Here is a 26,669-nt window from a genome sequence, read left to right as displayed (position 1 = left end):
TTGGTGTGGCGAGTTTGGGAACGCCGTCAGCAGCCTGCAGCTTTACATTCCAGGGATGGGGACGCAATACCAGCGTGGTTCACCGAGTTATCCTTGTAAACCGAGTGACAGCGCTACACGTATGACAGGAATGGTTTAAAAATCTTCAGCTGTCTTAATCCGGCGCTTTATGGACCGGCCTTTAGGCCGCCCTGCGCTGCTGGTGGGCCCGGAGACGCGCCGTTACCGCATCGCGGGGTGGCCGGGAGGGCCCGCGGCCCCGGGGACCTCCTGCCCCTGCCGACGGGCGGGCCCGGACCGTGGCACCCGGCCGCTCTGCCCGGGGCTGCGTTCCGGCGAGGGCAGGCCCCGACAGCGGGGCCAGGGGGACGCGACGCCCCGGGCCGCCCCAGCGCCGCCGCCGCCGCCGGCCTCTCCCCACACCGAGGCCCGTCGCGCTGGGGTGACGTCGGCGGGGCCGCGCGCGGCGCTGAGGGAAGGAGGAGGCGGCGGCGGCGGCGTCCCGCTCCCGCCAGTCCCCGGGGAGTCGCCTCAGGTACGGCCGGAGGAGGATGGAAGGGGCCGGGGGCGGCGGGACGGTGCAGGGGATGGTGTCGGGGTGCCCTGGCAGGGGGCCAGGGGTGAGGCTGGTAGGCGTTTCGGGGGGTGGAAGAGCTGGGCCCAGCTTGATCCGTGGGCATCCCCCGCCGCCGGGGTGTTGCCGGCACCCCCCCACCTTTTCGGTGGGTGCTTCAGAGCCGCCCCCCGGGGACGGCCGGTGTCGCGCAGGCCAGCCCGGCGCTGCCTGTCACCATCAGCACCCGCCTTTCCTTGCCCACATCTCATCGACCGCTCTCTGCGGTGGCCCCGTGGCTTCTGAGGGCGCTGGACAGGTGGGAGGGAGATGGCAGGGGTCTTCTAAGAAGAGCTGGTGTGGTGAAGCTTTTGCGGGTGTTCCACACGCGTCCTGTGTTAGATCAGGACAACCATCTCTGTTCTATTTGCATCTACCAAGCAAAATTGGGTGTCTGGAATTAAGCTTGCACCACCATCACTTTGCTTGTGATCAAAGTCATAGTGTTATTTTTATAGCTCATGTCCTAAATATGTGCTAGGTCAGTTCTCTCTCATTTTGGGCTGTCTTCCCTGAAGTTAAAGCATGCTCATCAATTTTTCATACACGTTACGAGTGTTTCTTCCTTTTCCTGCTGTTTTTCAGGTCTTTGCATGAAACCAGAGACCCAGACTGTAGCTGCTGTAACCTGACAAGTTGATTTGAAATGGAGAGCATTACGCAGTTGTTCAATGATCTGTGTGAAGCGCACTTGACAGGTTTGCCATGGAAGGTCCACCTGGGCAGGCGGAAGATCAGCAAGAAAAGGGCTAAGCAAAATCTGAAAAGGGTTGCTTATAATGCTCTGTTCATAAACCTTTTCCAAGATGAGGCTCGTAAGCTGCAATCAAACGTTTCCAGGCTTCCGGTGAAAAACAAAATTTTGATGCTGTCTTTCAACTTGAGGGTTGGTGGCCTAGGTGCTCAAGCAGATAGACTGGAGAATCTCGTGGAGGAACTGGAAACAACGGAATGCTTACCGTTTACTGAAGTTAATTCTGTCTTGGATCTCTTAGTACAGCTCGCTGGAACAGGTCCTCCTCAGCTTGTACCACAAAAAAGGGACTATTTTCTGAACAACAAATATGTTGGGAGAAATGTCAAGTATCAGGGTTATGATTATTATGATGTAAGTGTATTTGAAGCTGATATACAATCTCTAATAACCAATGAAGAATGTCAGTTCAATGACACAATTCAAAAGACGCTTCAGATAATGGAGGCTGCACCTGGCACTGGACTCCCTGCCATAGGGATGTTCTCACAGAACTATCCTGCTGGTGACAAGTTTGAGAAAGAAACACGGGTCTCCCTCTTTGGTGCTCTTGTCCATAGCCGTACGTATGATATGGACATCAAGTTGGATTTACCACCAGTGCCTGACAATGCAGATTTGTCTGGACTTGCAATTAAAGTATGGTATCATTTGTTTTGGACTTAAGAGTATATGCATGCTTTCAATATGCCACTTTGAAACTATAGTTTAAAACATACGTAGTAGTTTAATTTGTAATAGAAGCATACAGTGTTGGAATTTAATATGGAGCAGGGATCCTTTTCTTTGCTGAGAACCAGCTAAGCTTTTTGGATACAGAGATGTATGATAACACAAACCTTGGTCTTGTCCTATAACAGTGTACAAAACCATCATGTGACCATAGGCTTTATGAAGTTAAGCCCTTACCAGCTATATCTATGCCTTCCCCACCTTGTAATCTTTAGCTTGCAATTTTGCCTGCTTTGTATATTGAAGTCTGTTGTGTTGTTGCTTACTTGTTACCGTTCTGCCTGACTGCATAAGCGTTCCTGTCTGAATGTATGTGTTTTGCTGTTCAGATTACATTACCTAACTTCTTGTGTTTTCTTCTTGGCTTGTTGTATCTTAAAAGGTTTTTTTCAGTTATTGTATGTCACTGAGCCTCCTAGTTTCCACTGTCTTTTTACCTTTTCAGTGTATATACTGTGTCTTTTTTTCCCCCTTTTGCTGTCCATTCTGTTTATTTTTGCTGTGTTTTACTCTCAAAGAGGTACTAGGTAAATTTGTTGGATTTTTTTTCTTTCTTTCCATTTTTATTGTGTCTAGGTAGATTTTTTATACTTCGGTACTTTTAATCCTCATTTTGTTCCCTCTACTTAACATATGAATAGTTCCTGCATTTCCTTTAACTCGGGGGTTTAATTGAAACTTGAAGGCAGACACATTAAAAATGAAAACCCCTGTGCCATTCATATGTGCACATATGGATGTAAGTTGCAACTTAGGGGAAGCAGAACCTTTCAGAGTAAGTCCTGTATTCTTTCCATCAGACTGGAAAATTTGCAATTTCTTGAAGAACATGCTGCTTCATATGTGGGTGTGATTGTTGTTTGCTAAAATTGGGTACTGTTCTGCATATACAACTCCTGTTGAGTGGGAGTTGAGGATGTGGCATATGCGCTCTTTGGACACCTGCAGATTTTCTGTATGTTAATAAGCATAAGGGAACAAATTATGTTAGTCATAGTTAACAAAATTATTTGAAATCTGAAGAATTAGGGCCTGGGTCATTTGCCCAAACGAAATACTGAGCAGTATGATTTTATTAGTGTTACATATTGTTGAATATCCAGACCTCAGATTGTCAATTTGTGGAACTATATGCTTACCAAAGGAGTAAGTTTCAAGTTTAACACTGACAAACTCAGTATGTTATTTTGATGGTGATTGTTGTTTTACGTATAGGCATTAATACTGTAGAGACTTAGCAAATGAAAAGAGTGCTTACAGGAAGAACTTAAAATAGATATAAGAGGAGGGTGGATGATGCGTATTGAATATGTAGAGTCACTGGATAGCAGAACATCTTCTTTATTAGCATGTGTTTCTTCAGTAAAATGTTTTCATATATAACATTTGAACTCTCTCTGACAGGTTCCCCAAAGTATAGACCAGTCAGAAGATGAGGGATTCCAGTCAGCATCCAATCTGACTCCTGATTCTCAGTCAGAGCCAAGCATGACTCCAGACATAGACTTGTGGGATGCAGTGCTTACATATGGACCCAGCAAACGACGATGTTGGGAAAGAATTGGATAGTATGTGTCTGATGTTACTGGCAAACTTACTATGCATCATATGCAAATGTATGAAGGTGCATGTCATCTTAGATCCGAGTGGCCTTAGTATAAATAGTGAAATGTTCATATTTAATTCACAGAATTCAATATAATGCATTAATGATTGAGAACGGAATAAAGGTCTAGTTCTCAGATTGCATCTTTGTCAAAAACACTGAAGGGATTATGGGAACACTTGCTGTTTGTGTGAAATGCAGCATTTTTATAACTAAGTTGACTTCTTATGCACTATGCAATTTATTTCAATCTAAAATGATTCCATATTTTCAGTTTCGAAAGAGAAAGTGGTACTTGTAGAGCACTAGAATAATTAAACCCTATCTCCCAGAATTGTAGTGTTGTATTCCTTTTCCCTCTCTGTAACCAAATCAGAAATTGTTATAACAGACTTCTTGATGGTGTAGTTAGACTTTTGACTGTTGAGTAGAAGATGCATCTCCTGAGAGAATGCTCTGTATAGCCCTGTTAAAGCTTCCTTGCTTCCCTAAAATGGAAGGAAAAAAAAAAAGGCAGGTATGGCAGGTATCTTCCTTACATTCCTGATGGATGGTGGTGAGCCTGATTCTTGGCGAAACTGCGCTGTATGTTTTCTGTAATTCTAAGTAATAATCTAGTGATGTGTCTGTTGCAGTGTCATACAGTCTTTTTTCAGCTGTGAGCCTGAGAAGCTCAGAAAGTCAGCAACTCCCTGATCTGATTTTTCAAAGCCACTGTAGCACACTCTGGCTTTGTTCCTAGTACAAGACAGTTTTTCTTGCTGCAATTTAGACTGTAAGGATCTTTAGAGTCAAATATAGACCGCATGCCTGACAGTTTTCATGTGATACATGCTAGTGGAATTCAGAATTTTTGAAAGAATTAGAAAGAGAAGTTTTTTTGGAGGGGATAGTGATCCTCATTGGGAAGAGCTAAAATGTGTTAATACAAGTCATTATACAAGTCGTGGACCCTGGAACCCTGGTATATGTTGACCTCATTTTCCTAATGAGAAAACTGCATCAGGGAAGGCCACAGAAGCAGCTGGTAGTTAGTTGTCTGTCAAGGTTTCTGTCTCTGAACTGATGTTCAAATTATCTACCTATTTCTTCACTGTACTGAGTTTGGGCTACAGTTTCATTGACAGAATGCTCATTCTCTTGAAAATGTACTATATTACTAGTAGCTTTTTCTGTGGTCAACAGTGGCTGTGTAAAATTCTGAAATGCCTTTTTTTCTTTAGGAGATATATTTCCTTCTTTGCATATAATCACTTTGTAATGTTGTGTTTACTCTGACACAGCCCACCTGGTAAAAAAGAGGAACCCTATCTTACTGAAGCCGGGAGAGAAGCTTTTGACAAATTTTACAGACTTCGAGAAGGGGAATTGCAACTGTTTAGTAATACTGTACTTCAGCTTCCACAGCTTGTGCTGATGAAAGAACCTGAGCTCGTTAAGGATGTCTTGAATGTCCTCATTGGTGTGGTATCCACTACATTTTCACTCAATCAGGTATGGAAGATTTTTAACTGTGCTTAGTTGCGTCTTTTTTCTTTGTAGAGGTTTCCTCTTCAATACATATATTTCTCTTGAGATCTTGCAGTTGCAGATACTGTTAAAAAGTTGAATGTGACCTAATAGCAATATATTGCAATAATGATGTTATTGCAATAGGCTAAGAGTATTTGTAGTCCTCTAAGTGAAAATAGGTTTATGAATACTCGAAAATAGGTGTGCAAATAGTTTTGTAGATTGGATTTTCTTTAAGGAATTAGATAATGAGTCTTATTCTGTATATTTGGAAGTACTATTCATACTCCTGAAATTTTGCTACAGTTTAATAAGTTTATCACACTGTCCTAGCTATATAGCCTCAGTCATCAGAGTATCTAAAGTGAAAAATTTTGTCTGCTTTTTGTGTATAAATGTTTGCTATTTTAAATCAGAATACAGCTATGAAATATTTGAATCTGCCTTTTTTTTGCTTCCTATGTCCCTTTAGGCTGCTCAGACATTTGTGATAAAGGAGGGGGTATATGTGTCTGGAACTTCACCGGAGACAATGCACAACCTGCTGTCAGAAGTTGCAGAGTATGGAACCTATTACACACGCCTGAGTCGTTTTTCTCTTCAGCCGGTTTTAGATTCTTCATACAGCAAAGGCCTTGTGTTTCAGGTAAAACAATCGTATTAAATCATCTAGATTTAATGTCCAGTTAGAGAAGGTAACTGATTTTGTGTAAAGACGGAGTTTCTTTGTTCTGCAAAACTGCAAAGCATTTTAAGTGTAATGCTCATTCCAGGTCAGCAATGAACAGTGCCACTGTGTTTAAATCACAGCTCTGGGTGCTTAGGGGAGTTGCTTGCACTGAAACATGTAGTAAAAGGTCTTCGTTACCTGAAGTGTGATTTGTTTGTTCTGTTGAAGACTAAAGTAACCTTATTTTTAGATGTTTTAGAAACATTACATGTTTATGCCTTAAGATGTATAAAGTTAAAATACAAGAACTTTCTTAATACAGTATGTGTGTGTATATATATATATTTTTAAAAAAAAATAAAAACTGAAATAGGGAAATATATTTAATAGCTTTAATAATTTTTTCTCAGTTCAGAATTAAGTGCAAATTTTCCCTGTCAGTCCTCTGTGTATTATGCTGAACTGCATGTACACTGTGTAATATCAAGTTATTTCATCTCTTTCTAATCCATAGAACTAAGTTAGGATTGGTTATGAAAATGTATTCTTTCTGAAGATTTGATTTACAGCAATGTTAACAGAAATTGAATAAGAAGATCTCTGTCTTGTTAAAAAAAGTTCTAGCTGAGTTTTTTCCAGTATCCAGTTTAGGCATGAAAGTGATGAAACAGTTTTCCCTAGGTTCCTATTATAGCTGTTAGACAATGAATAGCTCCTCAAAGGGCAATTCAAAGAAGCTGAACCAAGATATTTTATTATACTGTGTGTGGGTACAGGCTCCATGCATTGGATGTATAGAGTATAGAGGAGCCATCTGGCCAATTTGAATGTCTGAAGTTGCATGAACTCGTGCTTTCCCCTTGCTTTGGTATACAAGTCCCTCTTACCTGCATATGCAAATTATTTTAGTAAAAGGTTTGTTTTCACACTGATGCAATTGATTTGAGACATAGATTATTAACAGCTTTAACAGTAAGACTCTATATATTTTCTGTTGATACTAGGCGTTCACAAGTGGGCTGAGGAAGTATCTTCAGTATTACCGAGCCTGTGTTTTGTCAACACCTCCTACTTTAAGTCTTCTGACGATCAGCTTTCTCTTCAGAAAATTAGGTCGTCAGTTGCGGTAAGAGAATGATATTAAATATTTAAGCTTTTCACATCAGAAAAATTGCAATCTGTTTCTCCATATACACTAAAAGAGACAGTGTTACACAGGCATTCTTACATGGTCTGTCAGTATTTTTCCTCTGTTTTTACAGAAAGATTTCTTTATATCCAGAAGATTCTAGGGAAAACATGTAAGGTCTTTATATTAATTTTCTTTGTTATCCCTGTTATCATTCAGCTGATATAGTAGGGTTGTTGTGTGACATTCAAATTTAGCAAAGTTTATCACTATGATCTCAGAGACTTCTGGTTGGAATTGTTACATATGATTTAATATTGTTTTCTAGGTATTTAGCTGAACTTTGTGGCATAGGAACAACAGCGCTGGGGATCAGTGGTGGAGCTGGTGCTTCATTTCCCACGGTGATAATTAATTTGCTGTTTTTGTTTGGTTTGGGTTACAACATTAATATTGTTCAAAATTAGGTAGGATTTTACATAAAATATTTAGTGTTTGTCTCTCTGTTACCAAAGATATGACCTTGGACCTCCAGTTAGAATACCATGATCCTTTCTCCAGATATTTTAAAATTTGGAATTTTTTCCTGTGTTTTCAATTCCTAAAATAAACAAAGGATCCAAAATAAGCCTTACAGTGCATTTCACTGCATTCTAAAGGCAGTGTTTGTTGCAAGTCAAATTAATCCAACTCTAAACATACCTCTAAACACACCTGTTTCCCTTCAGTGACTATAAAGTGAGCTTGAGGTAGCAGGTAGCTAGAGGAAGTGAGATGAATCATAGAATCATAGAATAGTTTGGGGATTGGAAGGGACCTTAGAGACCATCTAATTCCCACCACCCTGCCATGGGCAGGGACACCTCCCAATAGACCAGGTTGCTCAAAGCCCCATCCAGCCTGGGCTTGAACGCTTCTGGGGATGGGGCATCCAAAGCTTCTCTGGGCAACCTGTGCCAGTGTCTCATCACCCTCAGAGAAAAGAATTTCTTCCTAATATCTAATCTAAATCTCCCCTCTTTCAGTTTAAAACCGTTACCCCTTATCCTATCACTCCACACCCTGATAAAGAGTCCCTCCCCATCTTTCCTGTAGGCCCCCTTTAGGTACTGGAAGGCTGGTGTAAGGTCTCCCTGGAGCCTTCTCTTCAGGCTGAACAATCCTGCCTTCTGTGTCTAGTAAAACACGTAAAGCAGTGTACTTATGAGTCTTTTGTTATTAAAGTTGTAGTGAAGTTTGTTGCCTAATATTAGAATATTTTCCAATTTTTTTAGGGTGTTAAATTGCTTTCGTATCTGTACAAAGAGGCTCTCAACAACTGTAGCAATGAGCATTATCCAGTTCTTCTGTCTTTGTTGAAGACAAGCTGTGAACCATACACAAGGTGCGTGCATACTGTGCTCTGCATAATTGTGTTTAAGAGCAGTTCTGAATTAGTAATCTGGTGAGTAACTCTACTAATTTAACAATGGCTTTTAACGTTTTCAGAAAAAATATCAAATATGGCTGTATCTGCAAAATACATATAAAAATTAATTCATGTTGCTGAATCCTCTTTCCCTCTCTTTTCCAGCTTAGTAGCAACACAAGGGTTTTATATGTGACTAGATTAGTAAATAAATACATGTAAGAAAGACTTCCTTCTTGCTGCTGGTACTGGAAATTGATGCTGGAGTATGACTCAATAAACAACTTCTATGTTTTTTCTCATACCTGTAGTAAAGTCCTGAAACTGGCAGCTAACAGGTTTCTCTTGGTGTTGCACAAACTGGGAAAGTTCGTGCTTATTTCCACTCTCTTTTTCTTGTGAGCAAAAATTAAAAAAAAAAATCTGTTATTCATTAAGTAGATGTGGCTAACAGTAGGAAGTAGAGTTCCTTGGATTGAAACAGTTTTGTTAAGTAGTGGACATCAATTTGGAAATCGTTAGTTTATAGACTTCTGAAGAGATGCTAAATTTTTTTTAATAGTTATTTATAGGGATTTTAGCTGTAGTCCGCCATCAGTTTACAATGATGCTTAATAGATGGAGTGATACTAGAGAGAGAAAACACAAATCTGTCAAAATGGTGTAAATTTAAGATTCCTCCCATGGCCACCCTTCTTGTTTTTAATTCCTTCCAAATAAAATGTTCTTCAGAGAAATTTAATTTCAGATTTACCAGAAGACTCATTGAAATATCTTCACAGCTCCTGCCCTGCAATTTATAGAAGGTAGTCAGTTTTCTGAAATGGCAAGGGCAGGATGTCATGGCATCACAAGGAACCTAAAAAATATAAAAGTATGCTTACTAGTATGTGATACTTAGAGCATTGACTCCTAAATTTGTTGCAGATCTCTTTTGAAACATCAATCATACATCAGGGCTGTCATGGAAGCGGGCTGCCATTATGTGCAGAAAGTGTTACCCCACTCATTTATTAACCTGAAAGAAATTAAATAATACAAGTTATTGCTCACATAAATCATTGAAAGATCAGATTTAACACTTTAAAAGTTCTTAACTTTTTACTTACAACCTTAAAATTGAATGGTGGTTCCTGTGCTAAATGCTTCCTGTTTGTTACACTGACACAACATCTAGAAACATTGATAGTATTGCAACTAGTAAGAAAAGAAAAGATTAGCTTCAAGGTGCTCCAAGCCTTTTTATCTATAGCTTCAGATAATTTTATTTTTTTTTATTTCTTCAAAAGTTTGGTTTCACCCAGAGGAATTGTGAAAAAACATGAAAAAATATTCCAAAATAGTAGTTCTCATTATTGCAAGTATATTAAAAATGTCTCTAGGTCTGGGGAAAAGATGCTTGGTATTGCATCTTTGGTTTATACCCTTTCAGTTTCTCCCTGATAAAGTTACTTCTCTTTAAAATAAATCCTTCCTGCTTATTTCTCCCTATGCTTTGCATCTGCCGCAAAGATTTCTAGAAATTTTTAATATATGCTTAGTAAATTAATATACAGAAATAAAAACTTTGTTTTAATTTAGGCAATGTTCTTTCATCTTAAGTAATTATCACTGAAATGTTCTATATAAAGATGGTTTATTCTAAGAAAACTGTAGAGACACAACCTGTGTGTATCTTTAAATATCAATGTGACAGCACTTAATTGCTGGTTTTTATCCTGCGTATAGCCTGCGTGTTTTGATGTTTTAAAGAATATACTTATTGTTTGATTATAATAAAGTTGAGAAGGCGAGTGGATTGATTTTCAATATTGTACAATTATATATTTTTTTTAGATTTATCTACGATTGGGTATACAGTGGTGTATTCAGAGATGTTTATGGAGAATTTATGATCCAGGTGAATGAGGATTATCTTTGTTTCAGAGGTACGGTATGTATATGGAGCATTTGTAATTCATATAATTTGTGCTGTTAATTACATAATTAAAAAGATATACTTTCATCTTTTTTTTTTGTATGTGTAGATAAACATTACTGGACTCATGGTTATGTTTTGATTTCAAAAGAAGTAGAAGATTGTGTCCCCGTATTTCTTAAACATATTGCTAATGATGTGTACATATGCGGGAAAACCATAAACTTGCTGAAATTGTGCTGTCCTAGGGTAAGTTTTGGGTTGGTTCCTTCCTGTTACATTGACAAAATCGTGTCTCTCTAGAGCAAGTTTCTAGGTTTTTAGCAAGTTCGCTCGTTTATTGAAAACTGGTATAGCATAAGTAGGATGTTGATTCATGAAAGGCAATTACTTGCTCTCAGATACTTGTGAGCCGATTATCCACTCTAATTGCTAAAACCTCACTGCAGAAGTAGAAATTTTGAACAGCATCAAATTTATCATATCCAGCGCACGTACTATATTTCTTCTTTTTTTTTTGTATTGAAAGCAGAAACATTTTAGGCTTCCAAGCAAGTGCCTTCCATTTTTCGCACAACTCATACTGCTATTTTTTGGTTTAAAGATGCCTCACTTACCAGGTCTTGACTCAGTTCTGCATAGCTCTTGTATTTTGGCTCTATCCCTACATTTCCAAGAAGTGCTTAAATAGTTCTATTTATTCATATTTTGCAGAACAAGTCTTGTCCTTGATAAGAAAAATATGTTAGACTACTTTGTCGTCCCTTTTCTCTATATATGTCTTAACAGTGAAACAATCACAGAGGTGCCTAAAGTCTGTAGACACTCTTTCCAGTAACTAGTATTCTCTTTCTTTTTAAGATCAGAGCTGCCCAGTCTTGACACAGCTGAGCAGCTCAGTATCAGATACCTGATATCAGATATAGGGCATAAACATAATGTCTCAAATGAGATGACCCTCTGCAAGTTCTCCTGAGTCTGCTCTGATAAGCATTCTCAAATCATGACTCAGGTGCGCCAGTAGTACTGGGCTTTTTATAAAACAGTGTCAGCTATTATTTCCATTATAAATTATAGCTTTATCAGTTACTAACCCAGTATCTTAATAGATAGAACATTCCCCCAGGATGCGGGGCACCCGGGTTCAATCCTCTTCCATCTGTCTGAGAGTGCCAGTCACATTTCATCCCTTTCCATGATAATGCCCTAAACAGCTGGCTCTTCCCTTTTGCTAAGGCTAACACAGTCCCAGGAACGCAGCTCTGGGCATCCCGTCTTCTGGCTTTTACCAGTAGACTGAGGAATCCAGTGTGACCATGCTTGTGGGCTCTTTTCTTTTTATATAGCTCACTTATCTTTCTGTACTGCATAGAACAGCTTCAGAGATTTAGGGATGCTGGTGTGGAGCAGAAAGACCTAAGATACTTAGAGAACAAGTACTCTGCAATGTGAACTGGCCATATTTTTGAGAGAGATGTCTGGTACAGAGCGCTCTCCTGTAGGTGTGTGTTAGATATGCTCCAGACAGTTCCTATTAAGTGGGGATCCGTGGGGAACATAAATGAACAAAATCGAACTTTTGATAGGAGAGAGGCATTCAGCGCTGAGTTACTCAGACTCAGTTAATTTGGATATTCAGAAAAGCAAACTTTCAGTCATTTAGAACATGACTACTATAAATGTTATGTATCAGATTTTAGATTCCTGTCCAATTCAGTGGGAAAGTGGGAACCCTGAGAATTTGACCTGTGATCCAGGTTCTGGAACGATATATCTCTGTCTCCTACTTCGAATGATGTAAATGCTAAAATTGATAATAAAAATTTTAGATCCTGTTTCAGTGTCTTGAAGCATTGCTAAGTTAAGAAAAAGTACATAACATGAGTTTATAATCTTAACATTTTACAATTTTAAAAAAAGTATTTAAAAGGAAATTTCTCATTTTTCTCATTTTTCAGCATTATATATGTTGGTCAGATATACCTGTTCCCCGGATTTCAGTTATTTTTTCGCTTGAGGAACTGAAAGAAATAGAGAGAGATTGTGCAGTGTACGTAGGTCGAATGGAAAGAATTGCCCGATACAGTTCCATAAGCAAGGAGGAAAAGGTAAATGAATAAAAGAATAAAGACCTTGTTGTTGGGATTTTTTTTAATACTAATTTTTCATTTTTGTTATAACTTTGAAAGAATTTGTAATTTTCGTTAGAACTTTTTCATTGGTCAATTGCTGTTTGAATTGTTATCGCAGCAAATAAACTTATTTAATATAGCTTTTAAAAGGATAGGTGGTGTGTTGTCATCTGTTTGCATGTATTAAATGAGTTTTGGACTTCCATCTTAGTTCTTTGCAGCAGCAGATTTGTCCTCCTACTGGAAGAGTACTGAAAAGATTGTTAGATTCTAATTTAACAAATGTGACAACCAGATCAGAATCTTTTTATAATTTGCATAGCTAATTGTTTTCTTCAGAACTCTTTTCGTTATAAGGAGACTTCTCTCTTTCAGATGCCATCAATATAATGTATATATCAGATGGATCTGGTTTGTTGTAAGGTCTGGAATATTAACTTTCAGTATTTGTTTATAGACGTTCCATTTAATTAATTGGTTTATTCATATTTCTGTATGGTAATCATAGATTAATAACCATTATCAAGTGTGCACCTCTCTTTGCAACAGTGTATTTGCAAGTCTAAAATAATAGAAAAAAATCCCACCTGTATTTGAAAGGTCCCTTCCAACCTGGACAATTCTATGATTCTATTTTTGTTTGGTTGGTTTTTTTTTTTTAGGATTTGCGCATGGAAATAGCCAAACAAGAATTAATTGTTCATGCACGAGAAACTGTTAGCAAAGTACTAAAAGCCATTAATGGTAAGTCGCAGTGCTGTCTCCTGTGTTTTCTAGTGGGTTTGTTAATGTAAACTAACAATATCTATATTGTAATACAGATCGACAAATATCAGAACGAATGGCTTTGGATGCAAAGAAACGGGAACAGTTTCAGAAATTGAAAGAGCAGTTTGCAAAAGACCAAGAGGTATTTCTGTGTGTGTAAAGGCCAGCTGTATTTCTTGGGCAAATAATTGAAAGGATATCTTGATTTATTGTACTGCAGTTGAATGAATAGCTCATGGGGTACAAATAAGAACTTCTTGCAGATGTGTGTGTTACAGCTGGTATTGAGAGTGGCTTTTAAAAGTGTTAAATATTTATGCAGCGTCGCCTTGCAATAAAGCAAGAGGAGATTGATGATGATTTCAGCTATGCCCGAGAGCTCAGAGAGAGAGAAAAAAGACTGAAAGCTTTAGAAGAAGAACTGGAAAAGAAGGCAAGGTAAATGTATCTGAGTAGTCTCCCAAAACTTGGATACTCCAAAACCATCAGAAAGACCTCAGAAAAAGTTATCGTATATTAAAATTTATGGTACTAGCAGTTCCCAGACATTGCTCTACAAAGGTAATGTTTCCAGTTAAAAGATGGATGTAAGGATTTTTGGTAATCCATGAGCTAATCAAAATTTTGTGATGTAGGAATGGTCAGTGGCCCAAAAATCCGGGACCCACTGATTTGTGCCAGTATGGTTTTTATTATGATCAGAATTTCAGGAAAAAAATTAACTGTGCTAAAAGCTGATCCCACAGCAAAAATGGTCATGTGTATGTCAAAGCAGAAGTAAAAAGCAGACAGAGGAGTCAGATTGATAATTATTTGAATTGCTGTTATTGTGCATCTAGTTGTATTCCACTGTCTTCCACTATATCTAAAAATACTTAAGATAAATGAGTGAACTAGTAAGAATAGTTACAGAAATACATATTGACTAAGAATACAGTCCTGTTTTTTCCACCTCTGGCTTCTACTTTTAAAAAATTGCTTCTCAGTTCTGAAGTGCTAAAAGGTCTTATTCTTTAGAAGATGAAAACCAGTATGCGAAAATCTCTAACTTAGCTTTATTTTTACCTTCATTTAGGCAGGAATTAATTGACCATTATAGCAAACTTTCTGATGATGCAGCCCGTAGGGAACAAAGAGCGTTATGGAAAATCCAGCGACACAAGTTGGAAACAGCCCGTCTTAAGTTTCTATTAGAAGATCAAAAACGCATCGAGGTATCTCCTGAAAAGATTTAAGAAATGTGATTTAGAAACTTTGGTACTGGGTAGTTAAAGACTTTTGCTTTTGTCATTTTTACTTACAGGAAATGCTTGAAAAACTTCCAGATGGAAACTACAGGAGAAAATTAGATATTCTTCCTTATAAACAGTGCCAGTTGGCTTTAGACAAAAACCCTGTTGGGAAAGGTCCACAGTCAGAGGTGTGTTTATTTTCTTACATAAACTGCAGGTTGCTGTTCCAAGTCTCCCTCGAGGGAGTTCATTTCATGGTTCATTTCAGTTCAGTAAACACAAGGTTCACTGTAACAGCAGGGTAAGCAGTTATCACATTATTTGTAGTACATCTGAAAAATTGGAAAACTTTAAATCTTACTTGTAATAAAGTGGCGCCCTAATAAGTAGCTTGATTATGTGACTAGCCATGCAGTGTAGTAAGTATTTCTTTTTTAGGTGTCTTCTGTGAAACCTCTGCATTCTGATGAGACAGTTGGCAGAAAAGAATCTGAACCTGGACTGGAATATGCTACTTCTGCTGACAATGCACTGCCCATGCCAGAGCCCACAAATAATAATGCTGATCAGCATTTTCAACCTAAAGCAGCAGGATCTGAAAGCAGTCTCCAAAGTCCAGAGAAAGCATGCAGTCCACTGTACAGTGCTGATTCCTTGCCTGAATCCAATGTGAATATAGAAGATTTCTTATCAAAGCCACAAGATGAACAACGTGTTGCTATTAGCGTACAAGGATCTTTGCTAGATGAGGCATTCCGAAATATTAACTCAGATCTTTCTGAGACGTCTCAGGTAAGTGAAAATCAGCCTGTCTTGAGAGGAGCGCTGGAAGAAGACAGTGCACCATTGCATCAGCAAAATGAGTATGATTTTAATACAGTTCTCAGACCGTCTGCAGCTTGGCAGGGACGTGTTAGAGTTGGAGAAAATGTATGTGATGTGGAGTACAGAAGGCCTCGATGGAATATTCATGGACATGCATCTGATGCCAGCATTAGAGTGGGAGAATATGTACCTCATGTGGACACTAATCAGCCACGTTCAAGTCCTTACGGGCATTCTTCAGATTCCCATATAAAAATCAGCAGCTATACTTCTGAAGTTGAATCTAGCCGACCACGGTGGAATATTCATGGGCATGTTTCTGAAGCTCATATTAAAATTGGGGAATATGCTTCAGAAGTAGAGCCCTCAAGGCCTAGGTGGAACATTCATGGACATGCTTCAGAAGCCAATATTAAGGTTGGAGAGTATGTGTCAAATGTAGCTTCTACAAGGCCTCGATGGAACGTCCATGGTCATGCATCTGATGCCAATATCAAAATTGGTGAAAATGTGTCAGAGGTGGTCTCAGCTAGACCTCGTTGGAACATCCATGGGCATGCTTCACAGTCGCACATCAAAATTGGAGAACTGGTTTCAGACACAGAGCCTTTGAAATCTCGTTGGAGCCCGTTTGGTCACGCATCTCAGTCAAGCATCCAAATAGGGAAGTGGGCCCCATCTACAGAAAATGATCCAATACCTCATCGTAAAACCATTTTGGGTCCTTCATCTGACTCCACAGTTCAGACACTTCTGTACAGTGAAGAATTACCTCCTGATGAAGGGAGCAGAAAGGAAGCAAAAACGTCACAAGTTAAGGAGAAGACTTTGCCGCAGTTGCAGTCATCTGACAGTGTTCCAGTATTTACTGATGCTAATGTTAAAGATGACAAAAAGGAAAATATAATGGAAGAGAAACAAGAAGGTAAAATAAAATTTTTATTCAGTCAGCATTTGTTTAAGGGCTCATGAAAGTAACTGTAGATGTTTATGTTCAAAATGGGCACTTATTAGTTAATTCCTTGCATAACTTGTCGGATGCTGTTAGAATTCAGAGGAAAGAATTTGAGCTTAGTCTTGTCTCCTATATACAAGAAACAGAGCATTAAAAATCCTAGTCTGAAACTTCACAAAACAGGACCTCGTGTGATCTCAAGTAGAGAACATGCGTGAAACTGCCTGGGTGGGACTGTGGGGAGGGACAGTTATTGGGATGATTGTTTCTTTGGTAGTCTATAGAGAAATTTTGAAGAACTTTGGGAGCAGATCTGAAGTATGAACTAAGTATTATTAGCGGGTCTAAGTACATGCTTTCTTTAATTTACTTGTAATTACAGTAATTGCAAATGTGGTCAACAAGGACCCTTCTCCAGATTCCTCACAGAGTTTACAGGTAAGAAACGAAGTATTTGTTGAGAAGACTTCCTTTTCCTTTGAAGGAGTAAACACACTGGTAGTTTCTGTCCTAATCTAGTAATCACTGTAATACCGTATAGTTTTTACATGTCAGCTCTTTTATTTTCAGTTGGAACAACTAGTCAGTTACCTGTAAGAACACACTAAGTGTGAGCAGACAAAGCCAGCTTCTCTATAAAATTTGACCATTTTTTTGTTTTAGGCAGAAGAACCTGAAAAAGCAATTCCAAAAGATACCGTGACTGAGGAAACTTCATTTTCTGAAGCTAATGCTCCCAAGGCGAAGGAGGAGGAAGAGGGAGAGGAAGATACATGGAAGAAAGAACAAGCTTATTTGAAAGCCTTATCGGATCAGTATTGTATTGAAAAATATCAAGATAGTTACGATTTGATGTGTGAGTAGAACTGTTGGAACAGTAGATTAATAGAAGATGTGGTAAACTTGAGCAAGAAAGCTGAGTGCCAGAAAAAATACCTGAATTTCCAGTAAATTACCAGTACTATGAACTGGAGTAGCCAAACAGTTTGCTTCTAGGCACAAAAATGAGAAATACATTTTGACACATTATGATTTTCTATCCTAGAGGGGTTTGTAGAGTTTTATAGAAACAGATTATCAAGTTGCTTAAATATAATAACATACAATGTTTATATATTTTTAAATTTAGCAGAACTGCCAGTTTCCCATCTCTTGCATCATGTGATACCGAGATCGTACACTTTTCCTGTGGATCCTATGGTACAGTCAGCAACAGATGAAACAGCTGTACAGCTGAGTGAGCTCTTGTCTCTGCCAGTGCTGATGAAGCGTTCTATTACTGCTCCACTTGTATCTCAGTGAGTATTCATTAGAGATAGTGAATCCATAATTTAGCAATTAACATCATGTTCTTTATTAGTTCTTTCTTGAGACAAGAGTTGTGCATAGAGCTGTTCGCTTAAATTTTCTCTTTGCTCCCAGAACTGGTTCAGTGGATGGACCATTACTAACTAAAAAGTTCAGATTTGCATTATAAATAGTAACATAAACTTACATTTTCATTTGTAAATTAAAAATTTGACCGTCTATTTAAAATACAGGGGCTTGGAGGGAAGTGTTTGCTCTCAGACTCCTGCATTATGCAGCAGTAGTTTTGACACCATTGGTTTCCTTGTTCTTTTAAAAAGAAGGTGTATTATTTGTAATGTTTGTGCTCACTTTTATTTGGCAGATCAAAGATAAGGGGAGAAAAAGAATAATCTTTCGATTATGTGAAAGCTCATGCATATTGATAAGGATGTATTTTGTGTTTCTATGGGAACTCCAGCTTCGAGGCTGTTTTGAAGTTAAATAGAAGCTGTTCTTGTTACTATTTGGTTTATATAGGGAAATCATATATGCGTTGGACCATTTTGTTAGTATATCTAATGGTATTTTAAAGAAAAGTTTTTGTTATTATGTACAAAATTAGCTTCTGTCATGAAAACAGTTACTCACAGATGTGTTGAAATGCTTCCTGTTTTGGAATCTACTATCTCGTAAGTTTGGATTCCATTTACTAACTGTGAGTATGCTAAACGCAAAGTTTGGTGCACTGTAGAAAGATGTAATTATCTAACTTAGTTTTAAACATCCAGATTGGCTACCAGCATGATCTGTATACAGATTCATGTACTCAGCAAAGCAAAGTAAGCGAGCCTGAGTTGTGTGCTGGCAGGATTAGCCTGTCCCTGATATGCAAGTTAAATTATTTAAAGCTAGCTTGAATGCCTACACTGTACTGCAAACTGGAGTATAGACCTGCCCTCAATATTTAGTGTCAGAGCTTTACCAATTAGGATATTCTTCTCAGGGATTTAATAATTCCTAATCTGTTTGTGTAGGTGACAGAGATAAGACAGAAGGCTATTGGTAAAATGTTGCTCCAGGCCCAGCAGCGTGTTCTAAAGATCATTATATATAGCCAGTCTTAAAATACTTCCACAGTACTGCTCAAAACCCAGTTATATGAAGTGGTAGCTTTTAATTCTGAGATATGTTCTGAATGAAGATTTTTTTGTCTCATCTTTTTTTGCTTATGTGAATACCATCCTGTCTTGGATATCGGAGTTAGATACTGGAGCATTAATCTGATGTAGCCACAGCTGAATGTTAACAGTAAAGAAGGAGTTGCTTGTAAGAATAATACCTTTTATTTGTTTTTATTTTTAGTGTTTCTCTTGTGAACAAAGCAATAGTTGATTACTACTTTGTGGAACTGAATGTAGAGAAGCATTTTGAAGCACTGAGACACTTTTTGTTAATGGAAGACGGGGAGTTTGCTCAGTCACTCAGTGACCTGTTGTTTGAGAAGGTATTTGTTTTGTTGTCTTAACCCTTGGTTTTGGGTTGTCTGCTTTAGCTTGACACCTCTGGATTAATTTGGATAAGAATGAGGGAACGGTGTGAATTAGAATCCTGGCTTGCTCTGTTTTCCTCCTTTGTGCCATGCCAAGAAGTCTTACAGCAAGGAACTATGTTAATGTTGTAAGGGCTGAGGCAAAAAAGGTGTTTGCTTGGAAGGGATGGCAATGCCCAAGGAGGTCCCAAGGAGGAGAGTAGTATTTTCTACTGCTAATTCCAGCAGTAGAGAGAGTACAAGGATTTGGCACATCAAAGATAATAATTTCAAACTTTGACAGATAAGCAGTCATGGAAGGGTATTTCACTCTCTCTGGGAAAACTGCTGCACTATTGCTCTGTCCCCTCCCATCTGCTGGCAGCAGGGCTAGAAGAGCCTGTTGCCATTTGCTAAAATCCAATGGAAAAGCCTGTGTCGCAGAATACCTATTCTTACCTCAGATGTCCTATAGAGCAGAGGGGAGGGCATCTGAAGAGAGTGCTGGGCCCTCTGATGCGACAGTGTTTTCATGACTTACCCCTGTGTTCATGGGGAAGACAGTGAGGTGGGAGGAATAGCCTGGGTTAATACAGCTGGTTGCCAGTGGAGGTAGTGGCTGTATAGCTATGTATAGTTAATGCATTTCTCTGAATCCTAAGAATGGCTTGGACCCAACTAGGGAAAGCAGTTGGGGATTTAGACTCGATGAATAGCTTTATTTGTAATCTTCTGAGGGTGCTGAGTTGATGAGATAGGCAGATTGCAGTCAGGTGGATAACACCAGTCCTGTCGCTGGCTTTCGGCCCCACTAAAGCCTAAAGGCTGTATCCCTACAGTAGGGATGCAGGCTGTATTCCTGCAGTCCAACATATCAAAATAAATCAGTACAGGTATGAGATTACCTGCATGCTGTGAGCAGCGGATAGTTCAGAAGTTGCTTCTTATGCTGTTTATGCATCCCTGTGGCAGAAGTAGAAACTGCAAGTCAGAACAGTGGAGCAAGGCAGGATAGTCACCACTTTACCATTCTGCTTTAATTCACCTGTGGTCAGGAGCCAAGACTGTTTATTAATACTGTGTAATTAGGATTTTTGGTTTTTTACCCCTAGCTTGGATCAGGACAAACACCTGGTGAATTGCTGAATCCGCTGGTTCTTAATTCTATCCTAAATAAAGCATTACAGTACAGTCTTCATGGTGACACCCAGCTTGCTTCCAATCTTTCTTTCGCCCTCAAGTACCTTCCAGAAGTGTTCAAGCCCAATGCGCCTGATGCTCTGAGTTGCTTAGAGCTAAGGTACAAGGTAAGAAAGCATGGAGAAAGGTCGTAGTACTGCAATTATACCATGGTTCTTATGTACCACAGTAGAGTGAATATGTTCTTAATAATGGAATACTTTTAAGAATAGAGTAAAAAAAAAAAAAGTGTAATGGAAATTACAGGATTTACTTGACCTGGCCATTGCGTTACATTATTAAAATACTTACAGTAATTTGAATGTTCCTGAAGTATCTGAAATGTTCTTCTAACACAAAAATGTGGTATGATAGCACTGTTATTGCTTTTAGGTTGACTGGCCTCTGAACATTGTCATTACTGAGAGCTGCATGAACAAATACAACAAGATCTTCTCCTTTTTGCTTCAGCTGAAGCACATGGTGTGGACTCTCAAGGATGTTTGGTTTCACTTAAAACGCACTGGTAAGTATAATGAGTGAACTAGCGAGCATCCTATTTAAAACGCTTTTAGCACCCTGTGCTAGACAATCACTTATGAACAGTCATGCCAAGCTTCAAAAGCCACAATTTTTAAAAGAAACTTCCTTGGCATTTTAAACAGACTCTACTGACAGAAACCTTCATTCCTTTAAAAATCTGATTTTAGGCAGTCTCCCTGGGTGCTGATGATAATATATTTCTGTTTTTATTTTCAGCTTTAGTGAGTAGTGCATCAAATTCTGTTCAGTTTCGACAGCTCCAGCTGTATAAACATGAAATGCAGCATTTTGTGAAAGTTATTCAAGGTTACATTGCCAATCAGATTCTTCATGTTACATGGTGTGAATTTGGAAACAAACTGTCTTCTGTAGGCAACCTGGAAGAAATTCACAGAACACACGCTGAATACCTCAACAAAGCAATCTTCAGGCAAGCTACCATACTTATTTTTGCTTCATATATTTAAGTTAACGGAGCTGCCAGTCTAGCCTAACGTATTTGTGCAGAAGTGAATTCTACCTGACATACTCAGTAGTCTGTACATATGAAAGTTTAAGTAAGGGAAACAAACTTCACGGCACGGTATGAAGTCCGTGCTTTGGTGCTTTTCCTCAGCTACCTGTCCTCTTCATTTCCCCAGACTCCTTGGAGTTGCTTCCAGCTCCAGTTCACCCTGCCTCTGGAATCTTCAAGTCCACTCAGGACAGCTCTAACCTGAAAACTAAGGGCACACTTGCCACAGTTCTGTTTTTCTTTCACCCCATCGTTGTCATAGCCTTTGTAAATGAATGCTGTTTCATTCAGCATGAATAATGTGCACGAGTAAGCCTTGCTCAAGGATTGTAATGCTTCTTCTGTACATTATATATGCTTTTAATAAATGTGCAGTGACCAGGACTGGACTTTGAAGGAATAAATGTGACCTGATGCCTCTGTCCAGATTTATGAGCAGCGCAAGAGACATCTGTCTTTTAGGAATCACAAGCTCTTAGCCCTTTGGTTACCATATATGAGGCAGAAGGGTGCTGTGAATAAGAGGACAGGAGGTCTGTTTTTTTTGTTTTCTTAAAGAGTATACACTGGAATGATAAAGTGGAGACATGAAGGAAGAAGAGATGATAAAGAACAGAAATTATAAACAAGAAAATTATAAACAAGAAAAGAAATCTGTCCTTTCATGACTCTCAGTTTTAATAAGAAAAAATTTGGCTAAAGTTACTGTTTGGATACCAGCTGATGGGATGAGAGGGGATTAAAGTTTAAGGAAACTCAGAGCATGATAATGTTTTTAAATGTCATCTCTTTTGCAAATGCAGATATCATCCTAGAAATCAAACAAACCAATACAAATATCAGTTCTTTAGAAGTGCAAGCGAATGATGTTAGGTTTAGGCACCTTTTTTAAAATCAATTACAGTTGGCTGCAGTCCCGTGAATTTTTTTTTTAAAGCAAGTGAAGAGGAAACCTAAAGGATTGTCACCGCTTTGTATTTTTCTCCCTACAAGCAATAAATCGTGTCAACTGCATTTCTAAAGTTGTTTTTGTTCCGTTAGGGGTCTGTTGACAGAGAAGGCAGCCCCTGTGATGAACATTATCCATAGCATCTTCAGCCTCATTTTGAAGTTCCGCAGCCAGCTGATCTCCCAGTCGTGGAGCTTCGACACAGGGAAGCAAATGGCTGTTCATCCCAACTTTGGTCTGATGCAGCAGTCATACAATACCTTCAAGTATTACTCCCACTTCTTATTCAAAGGTAAGAAATTGCATAAATTCTAGATAGAAGAAAAAGTCAATTGACAACTGAAAAAATTACAAGGAGGTTTTGGAAGTATAAGATAAAAGTAGGAAAATGTCTGTACTTAGTGTGTTTTAGAAGATGTAGTTCCCAAATGAAAACTGCTTTATCATGGTTTGCAAACATCTGCACATCCATCAGTTAAAATGTCCACACAAGAAATCTAACAGATATCCCAAAACTGACAATAAGTTTTTGCTAATTTGCAAAATAAGTATTTGGTATTTAGCTCTATCTATGTGCTCACATTTTTCTTTTCTCTGGAATTGAGTTCTGGAACTTTTTATTGGCCACAATGAGAGGTAGTTAGATACCATTTAGAAGTAATTTTAGACATGTCTGCGTTAGCTGAGTATTACTGTTGTTACGAGATTTGAAAATTCTGATTCCCATGTTGGACTAAAGCTCAGAGAGTCTCCTCCTAGCACTAGTTAGAGCTTATATCCAGTGCTCCAGGGAAGTGTTTTTCACCTGCACATCATTCCAAATGTTTTTTCCTTTAACGTGATAAAATTTCTTCTCACTGTCAGCTTAGCCTATAATGTGAAGAAATGGTTGATCTGTCTTTTCTTTCCATTTCTCTTTCAGATCTTGCTTGTGATTTTAGTAGAAGTTACTTACCCTTCCCCTGAGTACAAAGGTGGTTCATGGGGTTTGGGTGTTTTTTTAGGAATTCCTTAACTCCTGAAGGAAGTGCAACTGTTTTTCTTAGATCTATTTTTCTAGAATATTTTTTAGTCAGACTCTATTCTTCAGGAAATGAGCTGCCCTTTTTATTCTTTAAGGGTGTCCAAAAATGGTGTCAAAGGACCAAAAACAGATATTTCAGGATGAGTTAGAATGGCTGCTTCCAAATTCTACAGGAAGTCAGAACACCTCTGGGAGCCACCTAAGCCCATACTACGAGATCTATGGTTGCTTCATGGACAGAGATTAATAGACCATTCCGTAAGGAAATTTGCTGAGTGACCTAGTTCTTTACACTCTCTTCATTAAGCACTACAAAACAAATGTGTGCTTGTTCCTCTACACTCGTTCCTTCAGTCACCACGTACTGTAAAATGCTCTCTGTCACAATGGGTTGATCCAGAATCCATTGAAAGCCAATACAAAGTAGTCTGGGCTTCAATGGCTTTGGCTCAGGCCCTAACTTCTAATTATACACTTTCCCGTCTTCCTTGCATGCTACTGCTGCTTGCTGATTCCCTTTATACTAGTGCATGGGATGTTTACGAGCGTAGGGAGCTTCTATTGCCTTTTTTCCTCTGTTACTAAGGTTGTTTAGAGCAGTTGGTTTGTTCATTCATCGAGCTTGAGGGGTTTGTTCCAGGAATGTCTCTTTGTTTTTTCTTTCTCACAATGGACTTTCGTCAAGAAAACTTCAGCAGAGCTTCTTCTTTCACAGAGGTCATCAGAGGACCTAAACAGGCTTCCTGGTCAGTTGACATTATGATAAGAATATACCATCTTATTGTGAAAGCAGCTTGAGAAAGCATTTCTTTGTTAGAATAATACAGCTTCACTTAGAACTGACACAGAATCCTTCTCTTCAATCTTATTTGAAATACTTTGTAATTCCAGAAAGAGATCCTGAACCTTTCTTATGCAAAAATAAGACATTTGTTTCCATTTTTCCATTGTTTTCAGATTTCTGCATTAGGCTGCTTTTTTTTTTTTTTTTTTTTAAGTTAAAATGCACAAATACTATCAACACTGACTTTAGAATACTAATCTTAGTTGAAGCTTATTTTATTTTTTGGGTTTGTTTTTCTTCCAGTGGTAACAAAGCTTGTAAATAGAGGATACCAACCGCATTTGGAGGACTTTCTACTGCGAATCAACTTTAATAACTACTACAAGGATAACTGAACTCTATAGAGTAAGCATCACTGATAGCATGGTAAACCAGAAACAAACCTATGTGCTTATCATTTATAGAAGCTTATGCAAATGCCATGCAAGAGGCATTTTTCTTCAGTGAAATAACCTGCCTTCTAACAGCTTGAAGTATATAACCACCACATACAGAGAATGATGCTTCTTAAAATCTACCACACCTACCAGTTTTTTGATCTACCGAGAATTGATGTTGTCATTATTGCAAAGATAGAGAAGCTGAGTGCCTGGTCCTGACAGGGGAGAGAGTGCAAAACTGTATATTTGTGAATGTGTAAATGTTGTATTTTCCGTGTTGTGAATTTCCTCCAATGTAAATACACATATGTGAAATAAATTAACATATACTTTCTAAAACTGTTGAGAGATGAGTATGAGGTACAAATATTCAGACACACATAAATGTGTGTTTAAGACACATATGATGTGTTTTATTTTCAAATTGCTGTTAATTCTCAATCTCAACGTAACTGATTTCTTCAAGGCCATTGGTCACAGTGGAAGGGGGCATGATAAAAACACCTTGCAGTGAGGCTGTGTCCTGGGAGGTACAGTATTTGACTATTCAAGCACTTGGTAATTATTGCATCACTTGTGCCAAACTTTCTTTATCCCTCACTTAACCTTACACCTTACTTTGTGGTGATTATGTAAAACAGATAAAATGGAAATTCAGCATCACTAAAGTGAAACAAATCTGATTCCAAATAGATTCTGACTACACATTTGCAATTTGCTAATGATTTTCCTTCTCCTTGATGTTTTCTTTTTTTCCTTTCTATATTGTGAAAAGACACAATTGAACTATTTACTTCATGGGATGAAAATGTTCTAGAGAGACAGTATGCTTTGAAATTTTCAGCTTTGCAATACGTTGATTTTGAGATTCTGCAGTCCCTTAAAATGTGGATCTAGTCCTCAGGAGCTCATTGTCTGATTAATGGCCACTTATTTAAAAGTATAGGCACCACTAGCATATTAGCAGTACTGAATATGATTATTTTCTGATGATGTGTAGGTAGTTTTATGTATTATTTTTTTTCTGAAATAGAAATTAAGCATTAGAGTCAGAATATAGCAACTGTAAAGTTGACCTGAGTGTTTCTGCTCCTGCTCTGCTACCAAAGTCAGTGTAAGAATGTGGTAACGCACAGTTGTAATGCACGCCTTCGTTATGTGTGCTGTATGTAATTAACTAGCTTCCTTCTGTTCTACAGAATAGGAGATTGAAAGAGCAGGTGGCTTGCAGATTGAACTGTTCTGTTGCCTGGGCAGGTGGAGAGCTGGTTGTTTACCTTCAGGAACTTCCCAGGCCAGGTGTGTAAGTGCCAGCTTGCCTTCTGATGCAGACTGATGCCTTGTCCTGAGGCACGACTCCCCACTAGAGAGCAGCCGTGCAGCTGCTGCAGGGAGTGAGTGGCTGCCCCCGGCGCTTGGCATGACAGTTGGAAGCTTAAAAAGACAAAGTTTTAGCTTTCCCATGAACCCAGTGTAACTCCTGAGGAGGTCCACACCGCCTGCCTGCAGTCAGCACTCCGAAATGCCTCAGGTGCCTTAGCTGGCCCTTGATGTAGGCAGCGAAGAGAGAGTAGAAAGAGGGAAGAGAGAAAACGTGATTCAGAGCACCTGAATTAAATTCCTGGCACTGTTACACAAGAGGAGCGGCCCTCTGCCTGTTGACTTCTAAAGGAGTCCTATCTGATGAAGGAAAAGGCTAGCAAGATTAGCAACAGCTACAAATCAGAGACTTCTCAAATGCAGGCTGTGAGTAGCGCTCTGCATCGTCCCACTGCATATTAACGCAAGATTCCCTGGTACGGCGTGATAAAACTAGCCTGCATTGCTACAGTTGGTTGGCGCGTACTTCATCCCTCCTGGTGGTGAAAGATAGATACACTAAACTGCTGTTAAACAAGTAGTTTCTCTTAAAATTAATTGGAAGTGCTTTATTTTTTCTTAATCCCCCTGTATTTTTGCCACATTCATACATCTATGTTTCAAACATTTATAAAGATAGTAATTTGGGGGGTGGTGCTTTAAAATTAGATATCTCCAGAGATCCGTTCCAGCCTCAGTTGTTCTGTGATCCTTTTGATTCAGCTCAAACGCTGCTGTTTGGATTTGTTTGTCTCACACTCCCTGTCCTCACACCCAGCTCTGTAACACTGATCATTTTACCAAA

The 26,669-nt window shown here is 38.8% G+C and overlaps 1 protein-coding gene across 4 annotated transcripts; it reads left to right on the top strand.

Annotated features, from left to right (window-relative positions):
• Positions 1–447: 447 nt before the first annotated feature.
• TUBGCP6 (tubulin gamma complex component 6) lies at positions 448–25,217 on the top strand. 4 transcript variants are annotated; one of them, XR_012587526.1, is made up of 27 exons: positions 448–535; positions 1,199–2,006; positions 3,504–3,667; positions 4,989–5,199; positions 5,690–5,863; positions 6,892–7,013; positions 7,345–7,420; positions 8,291–8,400; positions 10,261–10,352; positions 10,452–10,591; positions 12,301–12,450; positions 13,137–13,218; positions 13,296–13,384; positions 13,565–13,680; positions 14,318–14,456; positions 14,546–14,662; positions 14,913–16,224; positions 16,637–16,692; positions 16,918–17,110; positions 17,384–17,552; positions 18,907–19,048; positions 20,185–20,379; positions 20,645–20,777; positions 21,011–21,224; positions 22,350–22,549; positions 23,377–24,027; positions 24,369–24,840. XR_012587526.1 is itself a non-coding variant. In XM_074591289.1 (27 exons), exons 2-27 carry the CDS (start codon positions 1,260–1,262, stop codon positions 24,388–24,390), a joined length of 5,226 nt encoding a protein of 1,741 aa, XP_074447390.1. In that variant the 5' UTR covers positions 448–535; positions 1,199–1,259; the 3' UTR covers positions 24,391–25,209. The 4 variants fall into 4 exon arrangements, 3 of the variants coding, with proteins under 3 accessions (XP_074447390.1, XP_074447188.1, XP_074447300.1); XM_074591289.1 differs by having other exon boundaries at positions 23,967–24,027; positions 24,369–25,209; XM_074591087.1 differs by having other exon boundaries at positions 23,377–23,539.
• The last annotated feature ends 1,452 nt before the right edge of the window (positions 25,218–26,669 follow it).

Source organism: Larus michahellis, chromosome 1 (assembly GCF_964199755.1).
Source record: "Larus michahellis chromosome 1, bLarMic1.1, whole genome shotgun sequence".
Taxonomy (NCBI): Eukaryota; Metazoa; Chordata; class Aves; order Charadriiformes; family Laridae; genus Larus; species Larus michahellis.
The sequence above is the reverse complement of the archived record's forward strand: the minus strand, read 5'-3'. Positions and strand labels throughout refer to the sequence as shown.